Raw genomic sequence first — 22,213 nt, 5'->3', positions numbered from 1 at the left:
TATAATTTTTGTTATTAGTAATGTACATTAGGATGTTTTGTGTTATATTTTCTATTATTTAGTTCATGCTTATTGCATCATTTTAGTGTTATGTTATTCTGATGGCATTTTGTCTTTGTATTGGTCATATTTCCTGGACAGAACACTTTTGATGAACTCATTTATCATGTGGTTTTCTATTGTACCACCACCTGTATAATTATCATTTAACATTATTACACAAAATATACAGCAAAATCCATCCCAACATTGTCACCATATATTTAATGGTAAATTCTTGGCAACCAAATCTGCCTTTTTTTTTTTTTTTACCATAAATTTCAAAAGATATCGTGTACAGTTTAGTCTGGAGTTTCACAAAACTGATTCAGTTATTAATTGAGACCTCAATATTCCCATCTATTTGAATCTTAACTTGGCCTAGGACCCTATTAAGCTGGGTCTAAAATTCAGATTCAATTCGGTCTAAAAATGGCTAAACTGATCATTTTAAAAACGAGGTTGAGGAAATTTGTCTACTAAAAATGACATTGTTCTAGCAACCTCTGACAAGTGTCCTGCTTTGCTTTTGACTGCCAGCTGTGTCACATGGCCCAATCCACTCACATGTCCTAACTATGAATTTAAAGTGATGGTTTATATGTCTATTTATATACTGTGGATGTAACCAAGATGTTTTCGGCATCAGTGATGCATGCCTTGCTTTTTATGCATTTGTGGTGCATTCTGACATGGCTACACATAAACAAGGCTTAAGTCTGTCCAACAACCTGTTTTAGTCCTGCCAGTCAGACTGGTGACCCTAATCCATTACCTACCTATCAGTAAGAGAGAGAGTGTGTGTGTGGATGTGTGTCTTATGGGTGGAGTTGAACTAGTTTGAAGCTGCTGGGCTGCCATATGGGACGTGATGTAACTCGTGGGCATGGTGAATGTGTGGGAGAGGGTGACTTTCATACTATACTTATTGATGTATAGAAATGTGGCGTATTTTTAGATTTGTAGTATGTAAAGCCATTTTAATATGTGGTTCCCCATCTTTTTTTCCCAGCAAGTTAATGTAGAATGTTAATGGAAAGTTTAAAATGTTAATGTGGAATGTAGAATCTTAATGGAAAGTTTAGAATGTTAATGGAAAGTTTGTACCCAGAAAAACACACTTTCACCTAAAGGGATTGAGAAAAAAATAGTGATTTGCAGTTTCAGCCATTTGCTGAAATATTTTGATTTGCACTTGGCTCTTGATCTATGCCTCAACTATTGCAGGCCTTCCCAGAGTGAACAGCGCCACAGCACAAGTGGAAAGCATGGCCTATACAATAGGGCTCCAAGGGTAGTGCTGGCCACATTTGGTGTGTACAAACACTTTTTTTTCTGGTTTGTTGTCATGGAGACAGATCTTTTGTGTCCTCTCCCACAAAAAAATGAGGTCACCTCTCGTTCAGTGGGCAGCTGTGAGGATTTAGGTAGGCTCTCTCTCTTTCTTTCTCTGTTTCTTTGTACTTTTTTTTAAGATGTAGTGCTAACAAAGTACAATATGTACCTGGGTGGTTGAGAGACAATCTTATGATCATGGAATTGTGATGTATTATTGCATTGTTTTGATAAACAGAAATCATATTTTCAATTCGAAAATCATCAGTCATTGTCAGTCGTTGAAAGTTTTAGCATGTTTGTAGACTCACTTTTCCACTCTTGCATGAATACATCTTGTCCTCTATGGAATCTTTCATAACAAGTTTCTGCACTATTAAACTATTTAGAAAAAAGAGGAACCTTACTTTTAAATTAGCATTTTTGCCATTCATGAATCAAACATTCTCAAAATTATCATAAAATAACCAAACCTTAAAATATACAAGACTACAAGCATGTTTTACATATCAAATAGGTATCAAATCTGTGCCCCACTCATTCACTCGCTCCCTCTCAGTGTGATATGTTTACATCATAGATCACCAAGGAGATTAGTCAGGTGACCAAGCCTCCATCTTCTCTCAGTGGTGTGGTAGCACCCCTGAATTGACTGAGCGTTTTCAGGTGTCAATTAGGCTAGAAAATTAGCTTTATTATCCAACGTTGGTTCTAATAATACAGTAATTCAGGAAGATCAGGCTGCAGATGGATTTGGATAACATTTGTTTGATATTCAAAACTTGTTGAATATTCAAGACAGCCTTACAACCCAGGACAACTCAGTGACAGCCTTAGAAGAATGAAAGTTATGAGATTAAAAAATACATTTAAGATAGAAAACATTTTGCTGCTCTCTTTTTTTCCCCTCCATTGGTTTTGGACATTTTGGATTCCTGCCTCCACCTAGTGTTGCCTCAGTCAAACTTCTACCTGAGTTTTATAAGGTTATAATGGTGACATCTCTCACAGAAGATACAAATATAAATATAAGTTTCTTTTTCCCCGTTTGTTGTAAAGCACAGCTGGCCTTTCATCATAATTAATATCACTATATCAGTAGTTTTTACTTTATTTTATTTTCCTGGTTTTCTTTTACCATTTAAAAGGCCGGCCCATAGTGAGGAACAGAATGGTTGACAAAAGAATTCTTATTATTGTTTATATTGTTTAATAGTATTCCAGATCTGTATTGATATCAGTCGCCCAACAGTGCACTGCTAAGTGGACTTCACAGAATATTCAGACATTTTAAGTGTGGTTCCGGATTGTTGGAAGAGTACATTTTCAAAGTGAAGGGCACTGCAAATGGCATTGGGAATACATTCACATGCGTGTCTAGCACTTTTAGTCAGCTTGATTCACCTCAAATGTGTGGTTTCACAACAGTCTCTTATTAAATGTAGAGGTTTTACAGTGGGCGATACACTGGTATACGCGATTAACCTCTATCGCAGTTATGCTCATGTGACGTTGTGCTGTGTGGTCACGAAAGCTTATTTGCATCCGTTTTTTAGCATTGCGGTTTAAAAACAGGTGATTTTACAGAGTCATTTATGTCTCAGGTGAACGTAAACAGTTGAGAAAGAAAATGCACGAGTATATTGGATCCGTGCAGTCGGTCTTAAAGGGACAGCTTGCTGCTGTTATTAATGCTAATCAAACAACAAAAAAGAGAGAAAATCTCTCACTGCTCTTGACTGAATCACTTTTGTAACTTTAATACGAATGAATGTATATTTAATTTATGCATTTTTTATGCATTTGATTACTTTATACATTTTATAGTAGTATTTCTAGTGCATGACGTTTTTCAGGTAGGTCTATTTCATTTTTGTCTTTGTTCTGTTGTAGTTTGTTTTCTTTGCTCTTTCTTTATTACTGGTTTTTTTTTATTACTTTATTACTTGTCTTCAGTAAGCTTGGGTTTATTTAGCCTAGTGTTGGTTTTTTTAAATGATAATGAACATTTTTATTGAAATTTCAATGGTATATATTTTTTTCTCTTTATTTAAAGCAAAAATAACTGTATTGGTGATGTATATCGTTATTGTAAAATAAAATGACTCATATCGTGATATAAGATTTTGGTCATTTCACCCACCACTAATTTGACATTATATTTTCTATAAATTGACATAGATCTATTATATACAATTGTGTAGTGAACACTGCGTAGGGTCCCTGTGAATAGGAAGGCAGCTTATAGTTAAAGGATCATGCATATCCTTGAAACATTGAGTGACAAAGCATGAAAAATATATCCACCCCTTTTTTAGTACAAAATATACTTGATACTGGTCTTTTCCCCAGCCACATCAGTCCACGTTAAATTAACTATCATAAATGACTTTGCTTAACATATTTCAGACAGTGAAGTGTTTGCTATTTTCATTGACTATTGTTAAATGTTTGCAGCAAGTGCTACATTCTTAAACAATTTTAGAAGCTGTGATGCATTGATTGTAAGTTATAACGTGGTAAATTATCCCTTATCTCTTGACCTCATCTTTACTCTCTCTCTTTCTCTTTCTTCCCCCTTCCTGTCAAATGCTTACGCCCAGTGGGATGACGTCACCTTAGATGTGCTTGCAGCCACACAAGCCGGCTTGCACAAAGACTCAGTGCTGTATTTTAGTGTATAATAATGTGACACTATTTAAGCCCTTTCCCCCATTTTTCAGAAAGAGAGAGAATAATAAACAAGTGGTTAACTTTGTTTTATTTGTTTGGGGTAACCCACTGGTGTAAGGCTATGCAAAAATATTAATAATGTACATACATCAATAATAATGCTTTCATTCATTATAGTGCTTTATTCATGTTTTATATCTGGGGTCTATATCTAGTTTAAATTGTTGAAAATCAGTTTTCATAAGATCAACACAAGTCATAAAGTAGCATCCTGATACTATGATGTTAAGTATGTTTTTTTGAGCTTTTTAAACCATCTTTGAGTCTCTCAGAGTCCAAACAGAACATTAGGTTTAATGCTGTTTTTGTATAAAGCACAAGTTTCTTTGCAGGACGGGCTGTTTGTTTGTTCTATTCATAGTCCTGTTTGTGATCATAAATGTCATAGCTGTCTGTTTCCCATGACTATTGATGATGACCAGGCAGGCACAGATGGAATCAACTGACTTTTCTGCATTTTCTGCTCTGCAATTCAAAGAGAAAATCTATGGAATGGATTTAAACATGGTAACGTTTTTACTATTACACTTATAAATGGGGTCAGTAAGATTCAAAATCTTTTTGAAAGAAGTCTCTGATGCTCATCACCAGAGCCGCATTTGATGAAAAATACAGTTAAAACAGTAATATTACAAAATATTATTACGATTTCAAATAAGTGTTTGCTGTTTTAATATATTTTAAAATGTAATTTATTCCTGTGATGACAAAGCAGAATTTTCAGCATCATTACTCCAGTCTTCGGTGTCACATGATCCTTCAGGAATCATTCTAATAATGATAATTTGCTGCTCAAGAAACATTTATTATAATTATCATTGTTGAAAACAGTTCTAACAGTGCTAATAATTTTGCTGAAACCATGATTCTTCTTTTTTAAAATCTTGAAAATGTTTATGAACTCCTTATAAAATCTATATACTCTACTCCATATTAATGTACTACTCCAAGAGTAAGGGATGATATGTGTGTGTATATAATAGGGGTTATTTACCTAAATGGCCTTTGTGGTTGAGCAGGTTTTGCTTAGTCTTGCAGCCAACATTCTCTCCTCAATTTTTCACTAACAAGATTGAGTGTGTAGCACAAGAGCAGGAATGGAGACAGGAAGAACAAGAGGGTGGGTGCTAGAGAGAGAGAGAGAGAGAGAGAGAGAAATCCTGGAGTAGCACACATCTGAGGAACAAGAGAGAGAGCAACTGGGATGCGTTGCCATAACAACGAATTCAGCAGGCCACCTACTAGCTTGTGTGTGTGTGTGTGTGTGTGTGTGTGTGTGTGTGTGTGTGTGTGTGCGCGCGTGTGTGTGCGCGTGTGTGTGTGTGTGTGTGTGTGTGTGTGTGTGTGTGTGTGTGCCAGTGAGCAGTGCTGGAGGAGAGTATAAAAAAAGGTGTGGATGAAGCTTGCTTGTGATTGGTCACACCTCTCCTGTCTTTGTGTGGAGTGGAGCATGTTGGGTAATTGTCCATCGTCAGAGCCGCCTTTTCTGATGGCTGCAGCACAGGAGCTGAGGGATGAGGGAGGGGTCTCTCTGCGCCTCCCTCCATTCTGCTCTCTCTCTCACACACACATCCTCACACCCACTCTCCTCCCCCTACTAAAGTAAAAACAATAAAATTCATAATGGAGAGCAAGTGAATTTAGCTCTAACATGCTGATACCTCACAAAAACAACACTAGGCTACCAGCCTCCCCTACAGTCACGCATGCTTCTTAAGTCATTTAGACTAGAGGGTTACGAGCAGCACGTTACTGTCTGTACATACTCTGCTTGAACAGTAAGACAGCAGGCTGGGATTTGAGTGATGGTCCTTTGCTTGCCGTTCACACACACACACACACACACCAGGAGAGCAGCAGCTCCGTGTGGATGATGTCATCCTATCTGCATCCTGCAGTGTTAGCAGCGCAGCTTCAGACCCTTTGTTGCCCTTCATGCTAGACTCAGACCAGTTTTATGCTTTCTTTTAGCATGGTGAGCTAAGTAGCGAAGCATAACATGATCTTTAAAGGTTAAAGGAGTTGTTCAGGCTTACAGTTTAACCTCAGTGTAAAAGATATGATTTTTTCTGTAGATATTTTTGGCACTTGAACAGACACTTGATCAGTGTTTATTTAGCTGCTAATCAGTTTGGACATCATCTCCAAGCAATAAAGATTGCTAAACTGTACAATTTATAATTGTTTTATGAACAGTGCTATAGAATTATGCATTGTAATATCTCATCCTCTCCTTTGACCGAATTTAACTTAATTTCAATATGAAAAACTGTATAAATGATCCATAATATTAATCTTGCCTTGCCAGCAATAGTTTAGATAATGCTGACTCAGTTCTTACTATTATCTAACAATAGTGGGTAATACATAAATTACAGAAAATATTCCAATATTGTATTTAATTTTTATTTCTTTATTATATTCCATTATAATTCAAAAGGGCCATTTTATTTTTCATGAAAAAGTGCAAAAGTGAAGTATAATCTCTCAGATGTATTATGTGGTATAACATGTTTGATTGCTCTGAGCTGTGTTTCTAGTAAATCCAATATGCATGGGTGCTTTTTTGGGATCAATATTGATGCATGGCCTGGGGTCTTTCTGCCTACGCAGGCAGAGGGGCTTATCGCTGAGTCGTCAGTATAAGGTCACATTTAGCAACACGTGATCACACACCCTGGATGACCCTCATGCTACTGTTGTGACCGGATAGCATCTTGAAAGCTCCACGCCCCTCCCTTGCCTTAAACTCCTCTTTTCTCCTCTCTCTCTTAACAGGTCCCACATTAATACTATTGGAGACATCTAGAACTTCAGCATAATTATCCTTAGGGGGTTTTTATTTTGTTGATTGCTTGTTGGGCAACTGATTGGTCCTTAAATGTCACCTTTTTTTAATGCAACACAAACATGTTCTAGTAAAGTAGGACTGAACTTTTTTTGTGTGTGTGTGTGTCTCTCTCTCTCTAGGCGATGTATCTCCAATCAGTATGTCACCCATCAGTCAGTCTCAGTTCATCCCACTGGGAGAGATTCTGTGTCTAGCCATCTCAGCCATGAACTCTGCCCGCAAGCCTGTCACACAAGATGCGCTGACGGAGCACCTTGCCACCTGCTTCCCGGGTAGCCCTCCAAACACACTTATGTACTAGGGTTGGGAGGGGAAAATGATCCACCTAACTATTGCGACTTTTTTTTTACATTTAAAAAAAAAATATATATATATATATATATATATTCATATAAATATATATGAAGAGTTCAGATGCAAAAACCTCTAAATGCCATCTGAAATTTCCTCCTAGAATGATCATTTTTATCAAGCTCGTATATTTAAGTTCAGTAATTTCACTTAAATGGCAGTTAATACGTATTTTTCATTGCTATTTAAGTGAAATTACTGAACTTAAATATACAAGCTTGATAAAAATGATCATTCTAGGAGGAAATTTCAGATGGCATTTAGAGGTTTTTGCATCTGAACTCTTCATATATATATATAATATGTATATTAATGAATTCCAGAGTCGATATTAATTCATATTAAAGGCACATTATGTAAGATTTTTGGATCAAATTATCCAAAAACCACTAGAACAATGTTATATATTTTGTTGATTTGTGTACTTACATTATTCCAAATGTTTCTAAGAATGTTTAAATCCAGAGAAATTAGCCATTTTAACTAGGACACGGACCATGTCTGTGCGTTGCCTATCAATGACATTATACCCGCATTACCCTCGGTTTTCGGTTTTATTTTTTAGAAACCATGAAAATACCAAAGATGCTTTAATATATGATGTGTTTTATTAGACAAGTGAGCAACTGTTTGGATACATTCATCGACAGAAAACTAATCATTAGCCGCGTTTCCATTACCCTTCAAATTGCTCAAATTGAAATTGCGAATTGAAAAAATGCCCAATGGAAACACGTAATTTTTGCAAAAAAGATTTTACGCTCGCATGAAGTGTTTTTTCAGGCAATTCGAAAAATAAATATTTCGCAAAACTGCAATGGAAACAGTTTTTGCGCATTTCCAGGTCACCTGACGTAGATAACGCGGTATGTTTGGACAGAAGACGAGACAGAGTTCTTTATTAAATTCATAAAAGACAAAAGAATTACAGGAATAATGTAGCCAGACGTCGTCATACTCAGATACTAGTCAGAATATGAGTCTGATACTTCTCCATTGGGCTGTAATTATGGGGCGTATTTCAACCGAACCAGGAAGGAAAATGCCTCTGCACTCAATTGGATAGACATACAACCAATCAGAGCAACGGAGTAAGTGACGTATGTTTTTCATTCATGTTTCCGATCGACAAATGCCTTGATCGCGGTTCTCTGTTTGTCTTTTAAAATTAATGCGCTGTCGATATCTTCTATAACAGACGCGATGGCGGAATCTACACATGATGTTTCATAAACAAAGTTCGGGAGGAGCACATTCAAATAATCAATCCAATCAACTTGTCATCAAACAATTACCATGTCTACCCTATCAGCATGAGAGGAAGCATATATTTATTCACTCTGTCAACTCACCTAACATTCCTTGACAGTTTCCACAGCCTGAAATGTACTGGGGGAGTACTTTGGGTTCAGGCCGAATACCAAGCCCGGAGCCTCTCCTCGGACAGTACGCCAAATGTGCATTTATTCTATCTGACTTATTTGTAAGTGTGAACTCGTGAAATCTCGATTCTCCAGCGGCAGTCATCTTTGTTGTAAACAAATTCAACCCAAGCGCTCTTTGGTGACGTGGATGATTACGTTACTGTTGATCATCTGTCCATCATCGTATAAAGCCCGCCCTGACAATTTGATTGGTCCGAACAACTTTAGTCCGGGCATAATAGCTCCTCAACGGATCAAGTCCAGACCGAACTTCCCGACCTAAAAATTTAGTGGGCGGGGCTGAGTTCCGCTGGCATCCAGGCTAGGAATAATGGATTCTAAACTTCAAATAAATGCCACAATCAAGACCTCGAAGCAGATATGAGCCAGAAACACCTCATACGAGCCTCTCACAAGTATAAAGGGTCTTTCCTTACCATTAATGCTTGGAAAACACACATACGTCTCCTTCGATTAATAATAATGGCCAGTGCAGTGGCTGAGATATACATAAACCTACCAACGTCCGTTGCCATGATTTTTGGAATTACTTACTTATCACGAGAGGAAAAAAAAAGTTTTAGTCGCATAACATCGGTTAATGGAAACGCCGTCATTTCGACATTTAGAAAAAAACGCAAAAGTTTTGTGCAAATCTGTAATGGAAACGCTCCTATTGTTATACAGCTCAACACTGTTAGTCTTTTTGTTTAAATCTCGTTTTCTTGATTTACTGCGAGTACCATATTTACCATGCCTTGTATCGATCTAGCTCACTGCAGTGTGAAATGAGTCTCATATAGTAGCCGCCAAGCGAACGCACAGAATAGCATTATAACAACTTTCAAAACACTCAAATGTATCTAATATGATAAAACAGCGCTGCATTACCCCACATTCGCATGACCGGAAGAAGCGGAAACGGCGTCTGTGGCATAATAAAAGCTCCACTGCTCTTGAGCTGTGTGTCATGCTTGTCTCTTATTAGCAATGGCTCCAGCGGCCTTGTTCCGCTCCAACGGCTTTCGTGACGTCAATAAATCTTTAAATACATTACCGGTCAACCATGAATATGATTTCTGCCCGGGTCCCGTCGTATTCTCCACGGGCTGTAGAGGTGAAGACAACAAATACCTTGATTCCGCAAAATCAAGGCGTCATCAAGCTACGCCTTTGTTTTGAATAAACGACCTCTAGTGGCGAAAAATTACACAGTGTGCCTTTAAATTTCTTTAGTTTAGTCTAGACAAGGCGGAGGAAAGTTACCTCTTATTTCAGCTGAGGCAGTATGTGTTGAAAACAGTGAGCATTGCATGACATCTTATCGAGAAAGTGATAAATGGCAGACGGAGAATCATTTATGGATATACAGTACGACCTGCACCATCATGTATAAGTGTATCATTCAACGTTTCCCCATGGTCTAGAGTTAAAAAAGCAAGCAAAAATCGCAATACACAGGAATATCGAATCGCAATACTTGAAAAAAAGTTTTTTTTTTCACAACAAACGTTTTCCTACAGATAAAAACGTCATCAAAATGAGTCCCGTTCACACGGATCCGCGGAAACGATTAAAAAACGCTGTACAAGTATTTGGCAATGTCACTTTGTAAAGAAAGACTACGCTTTCTCACAGATTCACGTTTTGAAGTTTACGCGGAGATGATAACTGTATCGATTTCAAACCCCGTTTTAAAAAACTTGCACTTTGAAACCTACTTCAAAGTTTGTGTTCTCAGGCCACCAAAACGGCGTTGTTGTGTAAATGAACAGCTATAACACATTAAAAGTATTCTGTTTTCACGGTGTCGTGTAAGAAGCTCTTAAGTTAATAACTAATGAATTTTACAACGGAAATGAATCAAAGTTTTTAAAACTTTCTTAAGCTATACAATGACTTTCTTCTAGAGCTGCTATACAGCCAAAACAATCTTTGTTGCATTAATTTCCTATTATCACTGTATAGTTGCTTTGAAACGGTCTGTATTGTAAAAAGCGCTATATAAATGAAGGTGACTAGTATCGAATTGCGAGATAGGTGTATCATCCCAGCCCTATTGTGTACACAAACAAACACACACACACACACACACACACACACACACACACACACACACACACACACACACACACACTCGAGTAAACACTATAAACACTCTCACATCATAAAAAGGCTTCCATTTTTGGGGGATAATCCTTGTTATAAAAAATATTGTGCTTGATACATTTTTTGGCTTATAGCACTTGTTCAAATCCATAATCAGTATTTTTGGTTAAGTAAGACTGACCATAATTTTGATTTGTTGAATGAAATGTAAAATATTCATACCCCATAATACCTCATAATACCACATACCCCATAATAATGTACATTTTATAAAAAATATTTTTGGAACAAGTTGTGTTTCTAAACTGGATTACTGGATTAACATTATTACCCCATAATAATGTACATTTTTATAAAAATATTTTTGGAACAAGTTGTGTTTCTAAACTACTGTAATTGTTGGTTATGATTATTGTGACTGTTTTGGAGTGGACAGTACAATTTGTTTTTCTGCCTTACTTAATATTATTTCATGGAACTGGTGGAAATAAAAATTATGATGACTCTATTTTTCCCATGGGAAACTCCAACAGTTTACAGTTTTAGAAAACGGTGAATGTCCAAAGCAATTAATTTGTATTTTATCAAACATTTTTTAGTAATCTCAGTAGAATGAGCCTGTTGTACACCTTCTGTTGCCCAGCGATGTTCAGAGAAATCAGTCAATCAATGTGCAAAGTGTGCAAACTTCACCTGAATAGTCTGCTTTCCTTTAAAGAAGGAGTGGGAAAAAAGAAAAAATTAACAGAGGCTCTGGGTTGCGTCATGTTGGTATGGCAACTACCACTGTATGATGTAATGGCAGGCAACACTTAACCCTGACTAGTTGCAGCTTATCTGCTCCTTTATCCGTTGTGTGTGTGTTTCTGTGATTGAGAGTGTTGAAAAGCTGATTTGGGTGAAGTGAGGACTTGAGTGCAGCGAGGACACCATGTACCCTGTAGTGCAGTCTACCCTGTTGGTGCTCCTTGTCTGTGAGTTACAGACGATGTTTACTTAGTTTACACATGTGACTCAAATACTAAACTCAAAGAAACATCCAGAGTACTGAGTCATGTCACAAATCTGATGTCTGTCTTTGAGTGCTTTTGAGCCATTTTAATTGTATATTAATACATTTTTATAAATAGGATTTAAAAAAATTAAAAAACAAAGTACAATAACAGTGGTTCTCAAAATACGATCTTTGGACCACTGATGTGAAATCTAAAATCTAAAAAGGAAAATTTCTACACTACTTAAAACTGTCGATAATTGTTTTGGTAGTATCTCCCAGATTAAGATTTTATTATTATTATTATTATTATTATTATCTAATAATATTATTGTTCTTTTATATTTTTTTATTTTATCATCGTTTGAGTTAATCTTATGAAGGAGGACCCCTTTAGTAATTCACACAATGGCAGTTTTTGTCTTGTTATTACATTGAGGGGCTTACAGACGTGATGATGAAAGATGAGGTAATGGCTGGTATGTTGTGATTGGTGGTGACATAAATCAGCAACCAATGCTCTTCTTTTGATTGGCCTTCTATAGTTATTTATATATACTCACAGTTAATCCTACTTTTGGCATGTCAGAACAGTTTTGGATAATGCTGACTTGAACATGAATCCACTAATCTGCATCTCCCAACACCCCCCCCCCCCCCCTACCCCCTCTCAAACTTTTTCCTCCACTCTACCCCACGCTCTATTTTTCACATCTAAGTGTTTGCCTGTTGAGATATTCCTTTGACAAATTAATTGTTACTGACTGAAGTTGTATTATTATCATATCACAAATTGTAGTCAAATAGAAAAAAAAAATGTCATACACAAAAATTGTGTCAGCACATTTAGTTTGCACTATGAAAATTATTATGAAATTTACATATGGTTGTATTTTCTTCAGGTGTACCCACTCCGAGTCCAGAGATCCTGCGGCACACGCTGAACATGTTGGTTCGGGAGAGGAAGATCTACCCCACACCAGAAGGCTACTTCATTGTTACTCCACAGACCTACTTCATCACCCCGTCCCTCATCCGCACCAACAGCAAGTGGTACCACCTGGACGAGCGACATCCAGAGCGACAGCAGCAGCAGCAGCAACAACAGCAGCAGCAGCAACAGCTTCAACAACAGCAGCAGCAACAGCTTCAACAACAGCAACAGCCGCCACCTCAACAACAATGCACGTCACCACAATCTGGAACCATCACTCCCTCCACTTCTGGCTGTGTACGAGAAAGGCCTAACCCTAAGAACCACTGCGACTCCTATAATGCCTACCGCGATGAGGTGCCCAGCATTCATACCTCCACAATTCAAAGGAAATCCCCAAAAGAACCCAAAGGAGATCCCCCTTCATACCCACAACCCCCACCCCCTCCAGCTACCATTCAGCACCCACCTGACCCCACCGATAAGAGCAAGAGCATGACCGCCACCTTCTCTTACAAGACAGACACGCTAACCAAGAAGAAGGAGGGCAGTGGTGGGGGCAGCAGTGAGAGGCAGTCTAAGAAGTTTGGGCTGAAGCTGTTCCGCTTGAGCTTCAAAAAGGACAAGACCAAACAGCTGGCCACCTTTTCAGCACAGTTCCCTCCAGAGGAGTGGCCCTTGAGGGATGAGGACACACCGTCGGCCACAGCGATCCCCCGTGAGGTGGAGATCGAGATCATTCGCCGAATCAACCCAGACCTGACAGTGGAGAACGTGGCCCGTCACACAGCTGTCATGAAGCGGCTGGAAGAGGAACGAGCTCAGCGCCTCAAGGCCAGCTCAGCACAGCACAGTGCCCGCAGTCGCCGCAGCCGAGGTCACCGGCGTGTACCACACGGGAAGTCGCGTTCGCACAGCAAGACGCGAGCTTCTCGGGGAGACCCCTCAGAGGGCTCCAATCTGGACCTGCCAGCAGTCAGCCTGGAGAGGGACTACCGTTTTTTCAGCCATTCTCTGGTACGCTCGCCAAGAGAGGGAATGTACACGGTGGAACGCAGAAGTGGTGGTGCCTATCTTGTCCACAGCAACCCCAACATTGCTGAGTCGCACTTTCCTGTCACCCCGGAGTGGGATGTTTCAGGGGAGCTTGCAAAGAGGCGAACAGAGATGCCTTTCCCTGAGCCTTCACGTGGGACGTCACATTCTAGAGTGCACCGGAGCCACAGCCACACTCAGGACCGCAAGTCACGTAACGAGCGGCCCGATAAGGCTAAAGAGCGATCACGTTCTATGGACAACTCCAAGGGCCCGCTGGGAGGTGGGAGCTCCACGCTTGGCACGGCTGAGGATTACGACCGCAGTCCCGATGACAGAAGCCGATACTATACCGACGATGGGACGCTAAGGGCCTCCTCTCAAAAGGCCCCGCACTATTCATGCATCATGTTTTCTGCTGCCAAGTTTAGCTCGGAAATGTCTGTACTTGATATAGGCAAAATGAGTTTGGATGAATCGAGGCTCTGTAGCCCTCTAGAACGGAACAAGAGCAGGGACAGCCTCCCAGCCTACAGTGACCTGAAGGCCCTGTCGCCAAAGCCTTTGGCTGATGACTACTTTCAGTGCAATACATCGAATGAAACAATCCTTACTGCCCCGCTGCCTCTGGGCAAATCTGACCACGACACTTTAACTCCATCCGACGGAATCCGCAAGGGCTCTCCAGCTGACCGGCAGACACCGCACCTCCCCTCTCCTCACCCCTTGGAGTACAAAGAGGACTCCTCGACAAAGGGGCACAACGGTTCTGGCAAACCCACACCGAGCCAGACACCTGAGCCTATGCCCAATGGACGGTTGATACAGCACCAACACAACACTGACCCAGGGGGCGGGGGAGGTGGTGGTAGCACTGGTGGCGGGGTGGACAAGAGGAAAGAGATTTTCAGTAAGGACACTTTGTTCAAACCGCCACTCAATGTTTTGACTGTGAGCTATGTGGACAGTGGCTACTCAAAGTCAGGCACTTTGCGTAAGACTCCACATATGAAATCATCCGAGGTCCTTGACACTCTGGAGACCCAACAGCCACCTAACTCCACCCCTTTGTCTGCTTCTGCCCCGGCACCTACAGGCACAGAACAGGGTGCTCCCTCCACATCTGAAGCTGCTTTTGACTATTACAACGTGTCAGATGATGACGATGAGGAGGAGGTAGAGGAGGCCTCCCGTAAAGAGGCGGCCCCGACAGAAACAAAGGGGCGGGCAGGGGCCGGAGATGGTGGTGGAGGTGGTGGGACCATGCAGTGGTTGCTAGAACGGGAGAAAGACCGGGATTTACAGCGGAAATTTGAGAACAACTTGACTCTACTTAGCCCTAAGGAGAGCGAGAATAATAACAGCCAGAAGACTGCTCACTCGGCACGGCTGGACAGCATGGACAGCAGTAGTGTGACTGTAGACAGTGGGTTTAACTCCCCTCGGTAAGTACTCGCTCCATAGAAAGAAGATGCTACAATTGAAAACCCATGTTTGAGTGTACATTGTTGATCGTGAACAAGTGTTTAGTGCCTCAATTTATTCCCATTCTTCTGTTTTTTTTTTTTTTTTAAGATAATCTTAAAGTCATAAGATTAAACTAATTAATATAAACTGCTAATGTGCCAGAATCAACTTTTCTTTTCTGACATCCCACAAAATGACATAGGGCCCTATTTTAACGATCTGAAACGCAAGTGGCAAAGCGCAAAGCGCAAGTAACTTTGTGGGCGGGTCTTGGCGCTGTTGCTATTTTCCCAGCAGGATAAATGACTCTTGCGCCATTTTAGCATACATAAGCTAGATGTATGCTTTTATAATAAATTGTCTATCTATCTATCTATCTATCTATCTATCTATCTATCTATCTATCTATCTATCTATCTATCTATCTATCTATCTATCTATCTATCTATCTATCTATCTATCTATCTATCGTAATAATGTATGATTGGCAAAAATGAAAACGGCTGCTTCTGTGTAGATGAGAGAATCAAAGTGTATGCGCGTTGTGCACACGCTACATTGATTATGGCCAAGCATGCGCCCTTAAAATAGCATATGAATAACATGCGCAACGCGCCACTGACTTTAAACTATTTTTTCCTGGTTAGTGGCGCAATTGTTTTCTAAACCTGCAAAATAGCATGAAGGAACGTTTGCGCCGAAACACGCCTCCTTTGTTGCGCTGAACCGCCCAGGGAGCGCAAGTTCATTCCCTAGTTTAGCGACGTGCTTCTGTGGAGGGAAAAGCACGCTTTGCGCGGGTGCAAAATAGGAATGATACATGCGTCGGTGTACAAAGTCAATTGCGCTGGGTGCAAGATAGGGCCCTATAGTGTTTATATCTAATGTCTGGTGTTTTTCATAGGACATTTTTTATATATGTTTTGTTTTATTACAGTTTTTAACTAGACTGCACCTATGAAATGCATGTTTGATTTGAAGCACATTGCTGCCATAGGGCTCATATAATTTCTTATCCCATCTTATACTGAGGTGCATAGCATGGTTTCTCCCCTTTCCTTTGTCAAGGCCACAAACTAGCACAGACAGCCTTTAAGTGGGTTTCCCAGGGCTGTGTATATGTTAGCAAGCCCTTTATGAGTGAGGGTGAGGACTTTTTTCAGTTGCTAAAAATAGACCCCTTGTGTCTGTATGACTCATTCAGAGGGATATGGCAGGAGTAGAATAACTCAGAGAGCCTACATGTTTTGCACATGTGCTGCCTCTAGTGCTTACAAAGGCACATAAAATAAAGGGCAATGTACCGTGTTAATATGAAGAAAATTTCTGTATTGATTTTTCACAGGTGTTTTGCCCATATTTTGAATTACACATTGCATTGTGTATTATGGTTGAAGGAAATGTCTGTAAACTTAACGGAAAAGGTACTAATTTTCTGCCAAAATATTGTTTTTCTTACAGTGTAGTGCAAGTTTGTGTTTTTTAGCTGTACGTGCTAATCCAGGAGTCTAACATTTTATACCTAATAATGATATTCTGACTCCTCATTCTTTGAGTGATATGCCGGTTCTTGAAAATTAAGCTCTATACTGAAAATCTCATAGAAAAATTCTCTAAACTAAACTTTTTATTCAATTTGTAATGTTTTTAAAATGTGTGTAATGCAATGTACATTTTAAATGATCAGTGCCATGTATTGATGATAAAAGTCAAGGGCCTTGAATATACAAAAGTTGTGGCCCAGGCAGTTACATTGTGATGGAGCTATTTCTGCACTTCCACACAAATTTGAAGACCCTTTATCTAAGAGTTGCAATGTGACTGTGCTTTGTTCGCTCCATAAGCTTAGTCTGTATGTCTTGTGTTTGCCTCTAAATTAATAGCGCCAAAAAGCTAAGGAGACAAACTGACACAAGTCTCTCATTTTAAGACCCCTAGCAGCCCCTTCTCACTCTCTCTCTCTCTCTCACACACACACACACACACACACACACACACACACACACACACACACACACACACACACACACACACACACACACACACACACACAAATCATTCACTATTTTCTGGATGACTCATAACATTAGTGATGATGTCATCCTACAGCTCCTGGAAAAACACCAACATAGCTCTTGTGCATAGACACAATTTAGTTTGTGATTGATGTGAGGTAGTAATGCAATTATACGGAGTGGGACATACAAAAAAAAAAAAAAAACTCTGCACTTTTCTCTATGCAGTACTAATGTTAAATACATCCTATCTGAGTTTAACCTTTGTATTTAAAGGAATAGTTTTTCCCCCAAATATGTCATTGACAAATCACTGACTTGTATGACTTACTTTCTACCGTGGCACACAAAAAACGGTATATTGATTGCTGGGACTGGACTTTCATGCCTTAGAAAACACAAGACACCATGAAAGTATTACTAAATTAGATCTTACTCAAAATAAATATTCAGTTATGAGATCTATGTGAACATTTTCAGTGAATAAAGATTTAAATTACAATCTGTTTCCCACAACACTATCATATGGACCTCTTTTATAGTACTTTGGTGCTTTTATTTTTAAATTGTGTAAGCTTCAATACCTGCCCATTGTAATTTAATGGACAAGAACAGGGAAAACGTCAAAATTTCTCCTTCTGTTTTCTGTGGAAACATTCTGTGGAATACGGTCAATTAAGACTGTTCCTTTAATCCACTTCTACCTTCAGTATAAATATATTCTTTATTATACTGCTTTCTTATTGTTGGCTTTCGGTGCTTCTGGTTTAGTTGTCTGAATATGTTATTGTTGTCATCAAGATCTAGATCATTTTTGTACAGCTAAACAATCCTGCAAGCCAGAGTTAAAACCACATGGTGTGAGGTTGTGCATTTTCTCTTTGTGAGGACTGTGTGATATTGTTTTTCATGCCCCGAAATAATCAGCTATCTTGTCTTTAAACCCCACTCTTTTTTCTTTCCATTTCTTCTTCTCTGGTCATTTCCCCCCACATCTACCACTTTCTCAGCACACGGGAGAGTCTGGCGTCCAACACCTCAAGCATTGTGGAGAGTAACCGGCGGCAGAATCCGGCCCTGAGTCCAGGCCACATGGGTACCACCAGCATCGGCCCCCCATTCAGCTTCCGTGCAATCCCAGAGCCCCCTACCACGCAACCTGAGAAACTGCAGAAATCCCCCAACTGCCTTGCCTCCATCACCAGCGTCTGACATGGGCCCATCTGGGTTGACGTAGGGTCAGGGTGATCTGCAATGTTGGGGTGCCTAAGTGCAGGAGGTTGGGTGACTCCCTCCATCAAGCACCTCGACTACATGGGGACTGTTAAACCTGCAGGCATGGCTTCCAGAGACTGTTCCCACAGCATCAAAGGTCACTGCAAAAAAAGAGGAAAAAGGGAAAAAATGGAAAAGGAAATTTCTCATCATAGGATTTACCTTCACAAGCAATTAATCAGGAAATTCTGCAGTCGGAATCAACCGTTGTTTTCAAAATAGGCTTGAAGTAACTGGTAATTTAACAATGTTTTGTTTTCAAGAGTATATTTTGTCAGTCACAGATTAGAGATCATCCAGCCAATGGATTAAGTTTGCACGCATTAAGAAGTAGATGCTGATGTGCTGGTCAAAGGTATTAAAGATTTGTAATATTGGTATGCAGTACAATTTTAAAAAATGAGGCATAAAAGCTCTCATCTGAGCAACATTTAATTCATGATTCATAAAGTTGTATAATATTCCTAAAAATAAACTCATTTCTCATGACAGTTAGCTGCATTGGTGAAACAATAAGAATCATACTCATATGCTTATTAAAACAAGTACATAGACTGAATTAGTGGAAAAAATGTTCTCGTTCTGAAATTTAAGATTTTTGTTTGTTTTTTTTAGAAAAATGTTTTTTTTTTTTTTTTTACCCAAACTTATTGTGCATACAATTACTTTGTATGCAACTTTACACTACGTAATGGATTTACCTGTTTCATTAAAGTTAATATTAATCTCAGGTCATGAACAGTTAACTCTCCTAAGAAGAGGTAAAGCATCAGTTAGTCTGTAATCATGTTTCTGTGGATCGTTTCACCAGTCTTTGTTTTTTTAAGGGAATAAAACACATTCTCGGTAGACAAAAATATAAATGATTTCAATTACATTTTTGTCAGATGTAGATTATTTTTATTATGTTGATTCCCTTTTGAAATAAAAACAGCTGTGTGCCAGTGTGAATCCGATACCAAGTCTCTCATGAACCAGGAGACTTGTCAGTGGATGTCATTGTTGGTTTGGAAACATGCTTGTCTTCTTCTGTGTAGCTTGATGGCTCTATTTGTTTTCACGAAAGGAGGAGGATGTTGGAAATCGCAATGGCGGGAACACGGGTGTTGTGTCCAAAAACATCCAAAACACTCCAAGGAAAAGTCATACAGTTCTCTTCCTTTGGGCCAGTGGGATTCAGAGACTCGGCCCTTTTGCTGCTCTGATAAAACCTTTATTTTGAAAAATGTTCTTTCTTGAGTTGAATCCAGACCACTATGGTATTTTAATTTCACCTTTATTTTCCCTGGGAATTGAGCTGGTTTTCAAGCCATGTCCCCGACCTAAATGCAAAATATGGTCAGCAGATGACATGGCGATTAAAATTTTTGCCACAGCCAACAATTATCTGTATATTCACAATATTCTCAACCTTTTCATGATTTCAATAAACGCTTCTTTTAGGTTGGAACAACTGATTCAGTGAAAGTATGTACAAATAATTTGCTCCACTGTTATTTATCATTCCTATCATATGCCAGAGAGGAACAAAGATTACATTAGATTTGGACCTGCCTGTGTTATATACAGCAAGGTTCCGATCCATGAGCAAAAGCCCCTTTTCCAAGATTGAACTAAACATTAAAATACTTTTTGGACTTTTATGGCTTTAACTGTTTGGCGTGCCATCTCAATGCACCAGAACTAACGCTCGTGTCCCTTCTTGTAGTGACTCGGTGAGATTTGGGAAAAAGAGCAGAGCTCATGTCACATCCATTGGTGCTATTATGTGGTGATCCTCCCTTTTTTATCTTTTATTTGCTTCTTTTCCCATACTCCTGTGGGACTTCTTGTTAACCACTTTCAGCTCGCTCCCTCTCACTCGACTATTACCCACACACACAGACACACCTGCAATCAGCCATTCAAACTACCCTAAACCCCACATACATGCACATAACTAGCTACCTCCACCACCTGTGTAACAACAAGGTAGGGACGTGTACAGATTTGGATTCTTTGCCTGTGGAACACAGCGCTATCAGCCTCTTCTCTGTGAATGTTGACAAGGAGCGGCGGACATTGTAACTAAGAGGACTTATTCTAAAGTAATCAGTATTAAGTGCTGTAGTTTCAACTCAATTTTTCTCAGTTTTTGACAGAAGTGTCTTTTACTTATTTGCAAGTTGTGTATAAATCTGTCTAGCACCACATCTACAAAACATTCCCAATTTTATGTTTCCCCTCCGATTTGTGCAAGAAGCCATTTTGAGTTCTCCGCTGCCCCCTTTACATGAATATTTGTTTATCTGCTTCATGATTTCAAGCCCAGTGAGTAACTTCAGTTTGTTGAAAATGCATCTCGACGGAAATCAAGGGACTACATTCTATATTATAAACAAGCACCTCAACAGATAGAATATATTCAAATGAATCATGTCAGGCATCCTCCAGTCCTAAACGTTTTGCCCAAATCCAAAATTGTTCATCTGCCTTCTACTTTTTGGCAATACTGATTACGATAGTATTGTTTTCAGTTTCCCACCTAATATTCGAGAGGTCAGTGGTTAGGGTCCAAACAGCCTCTTAGACCCTGTAGTTGGAGGTGGGATGAAGATTGTGGAAAGACAAAAGTCTCATATATAAATGGTTATTTTAAATCATTGCTAGACATCACAGATGTACATCAGAGAGTCACATTAGACAGAGCAAGCTTCTCAGCTCTATAAATAGATTATTTCTCAAAACATTTCATCAGAACTTTTCTTAAAACAATGATTTAAGTCCAGAAGTATATTTCCGTTTAGTTGCAAATTACACCTCTAGAACTTTAATCGCTTTTGAATGGTTTCTGATGGACACTTTATCACAAACACATGACCTCCTTTACTTGACAAGGCTTTGTCAGAGGATGCATTTTGGGTATGTGTCACATTTTGTGAAATTTAGTTTTAATTTCAAACCCCTTCATCTGGTAATCTTTCCCCCCCCCCCCCCTTTTTTTGTTGATAGACAAAAGGGAGTAATGCAGCCAAGACTGCCTTGTAAAAAAAACATGTTTGCACTGAAATGCCTGGCCTCTGGTTGCTGTTAAGTCCATCCAAGACGGATGCTTTGTTTATATTGTAAAATATTTCATATGAAATAAAAATGACCATGAAATGTCTTCCCTTAACATTATGGATTTTAGAACCACGTCAGACAACATTGTTTCTAAATGGTGACAGTGTACAGTATCATACTGTAAATGAAATCAACCTGCCATGCTTAGTATAACTTCAAAAGAAAACTGAAAGATATGAGGGATCTTTTTGTAATGTCTATAATATTTGAAAAGAAGTCCCTATTTGTGTAGTAATGGTGTTTCATCGTTGTGGTAGTATATGTGATAAACCCAGTTGGGAGATTGTGTTACTTTTTCAGACAATAAAATAACATGTTTGGTTATAAATTTTACATGTTTTTGTGTCTTGAAACCTGTGGAATGTCTGTGTTTGGTTAATATTAACTCAGCAGGACATGAAACTTCTCCGTAATCTTTTATAAAAAAAAAAAAATGTTTTAAGAAATCTTTTAGCATGCCAAATGAAATTGAAAGTAAGTGGTTCAAAAACGATTGTGTGAGAATGACAGACCTTTTGAGAATTTTAAATATTACACTGTTAGAAAAAA

At 39.1% G+C, this 22,213-nt stretch overlaps 1 protein-coding gene across 2 annotated transcripts in view; it reads left to right on the top strand.

Annotated features, from left to right (window-relative positions):
• Nucleotides 1–21,989, top strand: part of stox2a (storkhead box 2a) — a 59,376-nt gene extending 37,387 nt beyond the window's left edge. For both annotated transcript variants that reach the window (XM_081361789.1, XM_081361790.1), the window contains exons 2-4: nt 7,078–7,230; nt 12,739–15,250; nt 18,298–21,989. In XM_081361789.1, the coding sequence (XP_081217915.1) occupies nt 7,078–7,230; nt 12,739–15,250; nt 18,298–18,499 (2,867 nt within the window). In that variant the 3' untranslated portion in view covers nt 18,500–21,989. The remainder of the gene's footprint in view (nt 1–7,077; nt 7,231–12,738; nt 15,251–18,297) is intronic.
• The last annotated feature ends 224 nt before the right edge of the window (nt 21,990–22,213 follow it).

Source organism: Scardinius erythrophthalmus (genome assembly GCF_964197995.2).
Source record: "Scardinius erythrophthalmus genome assembly, chromosome: 3".
Classification (NCBI taxonomy): domain Eukaryota; kingdom Metazoa; phylum Chordata; class Actinopteri; order Cypriniformes; family Leuciscidae; genus Scardinius; species Scardinius erythrophthalmus.
This window is presented reverse-complemented; position numbering and strand designations above follow the sequence as displayed.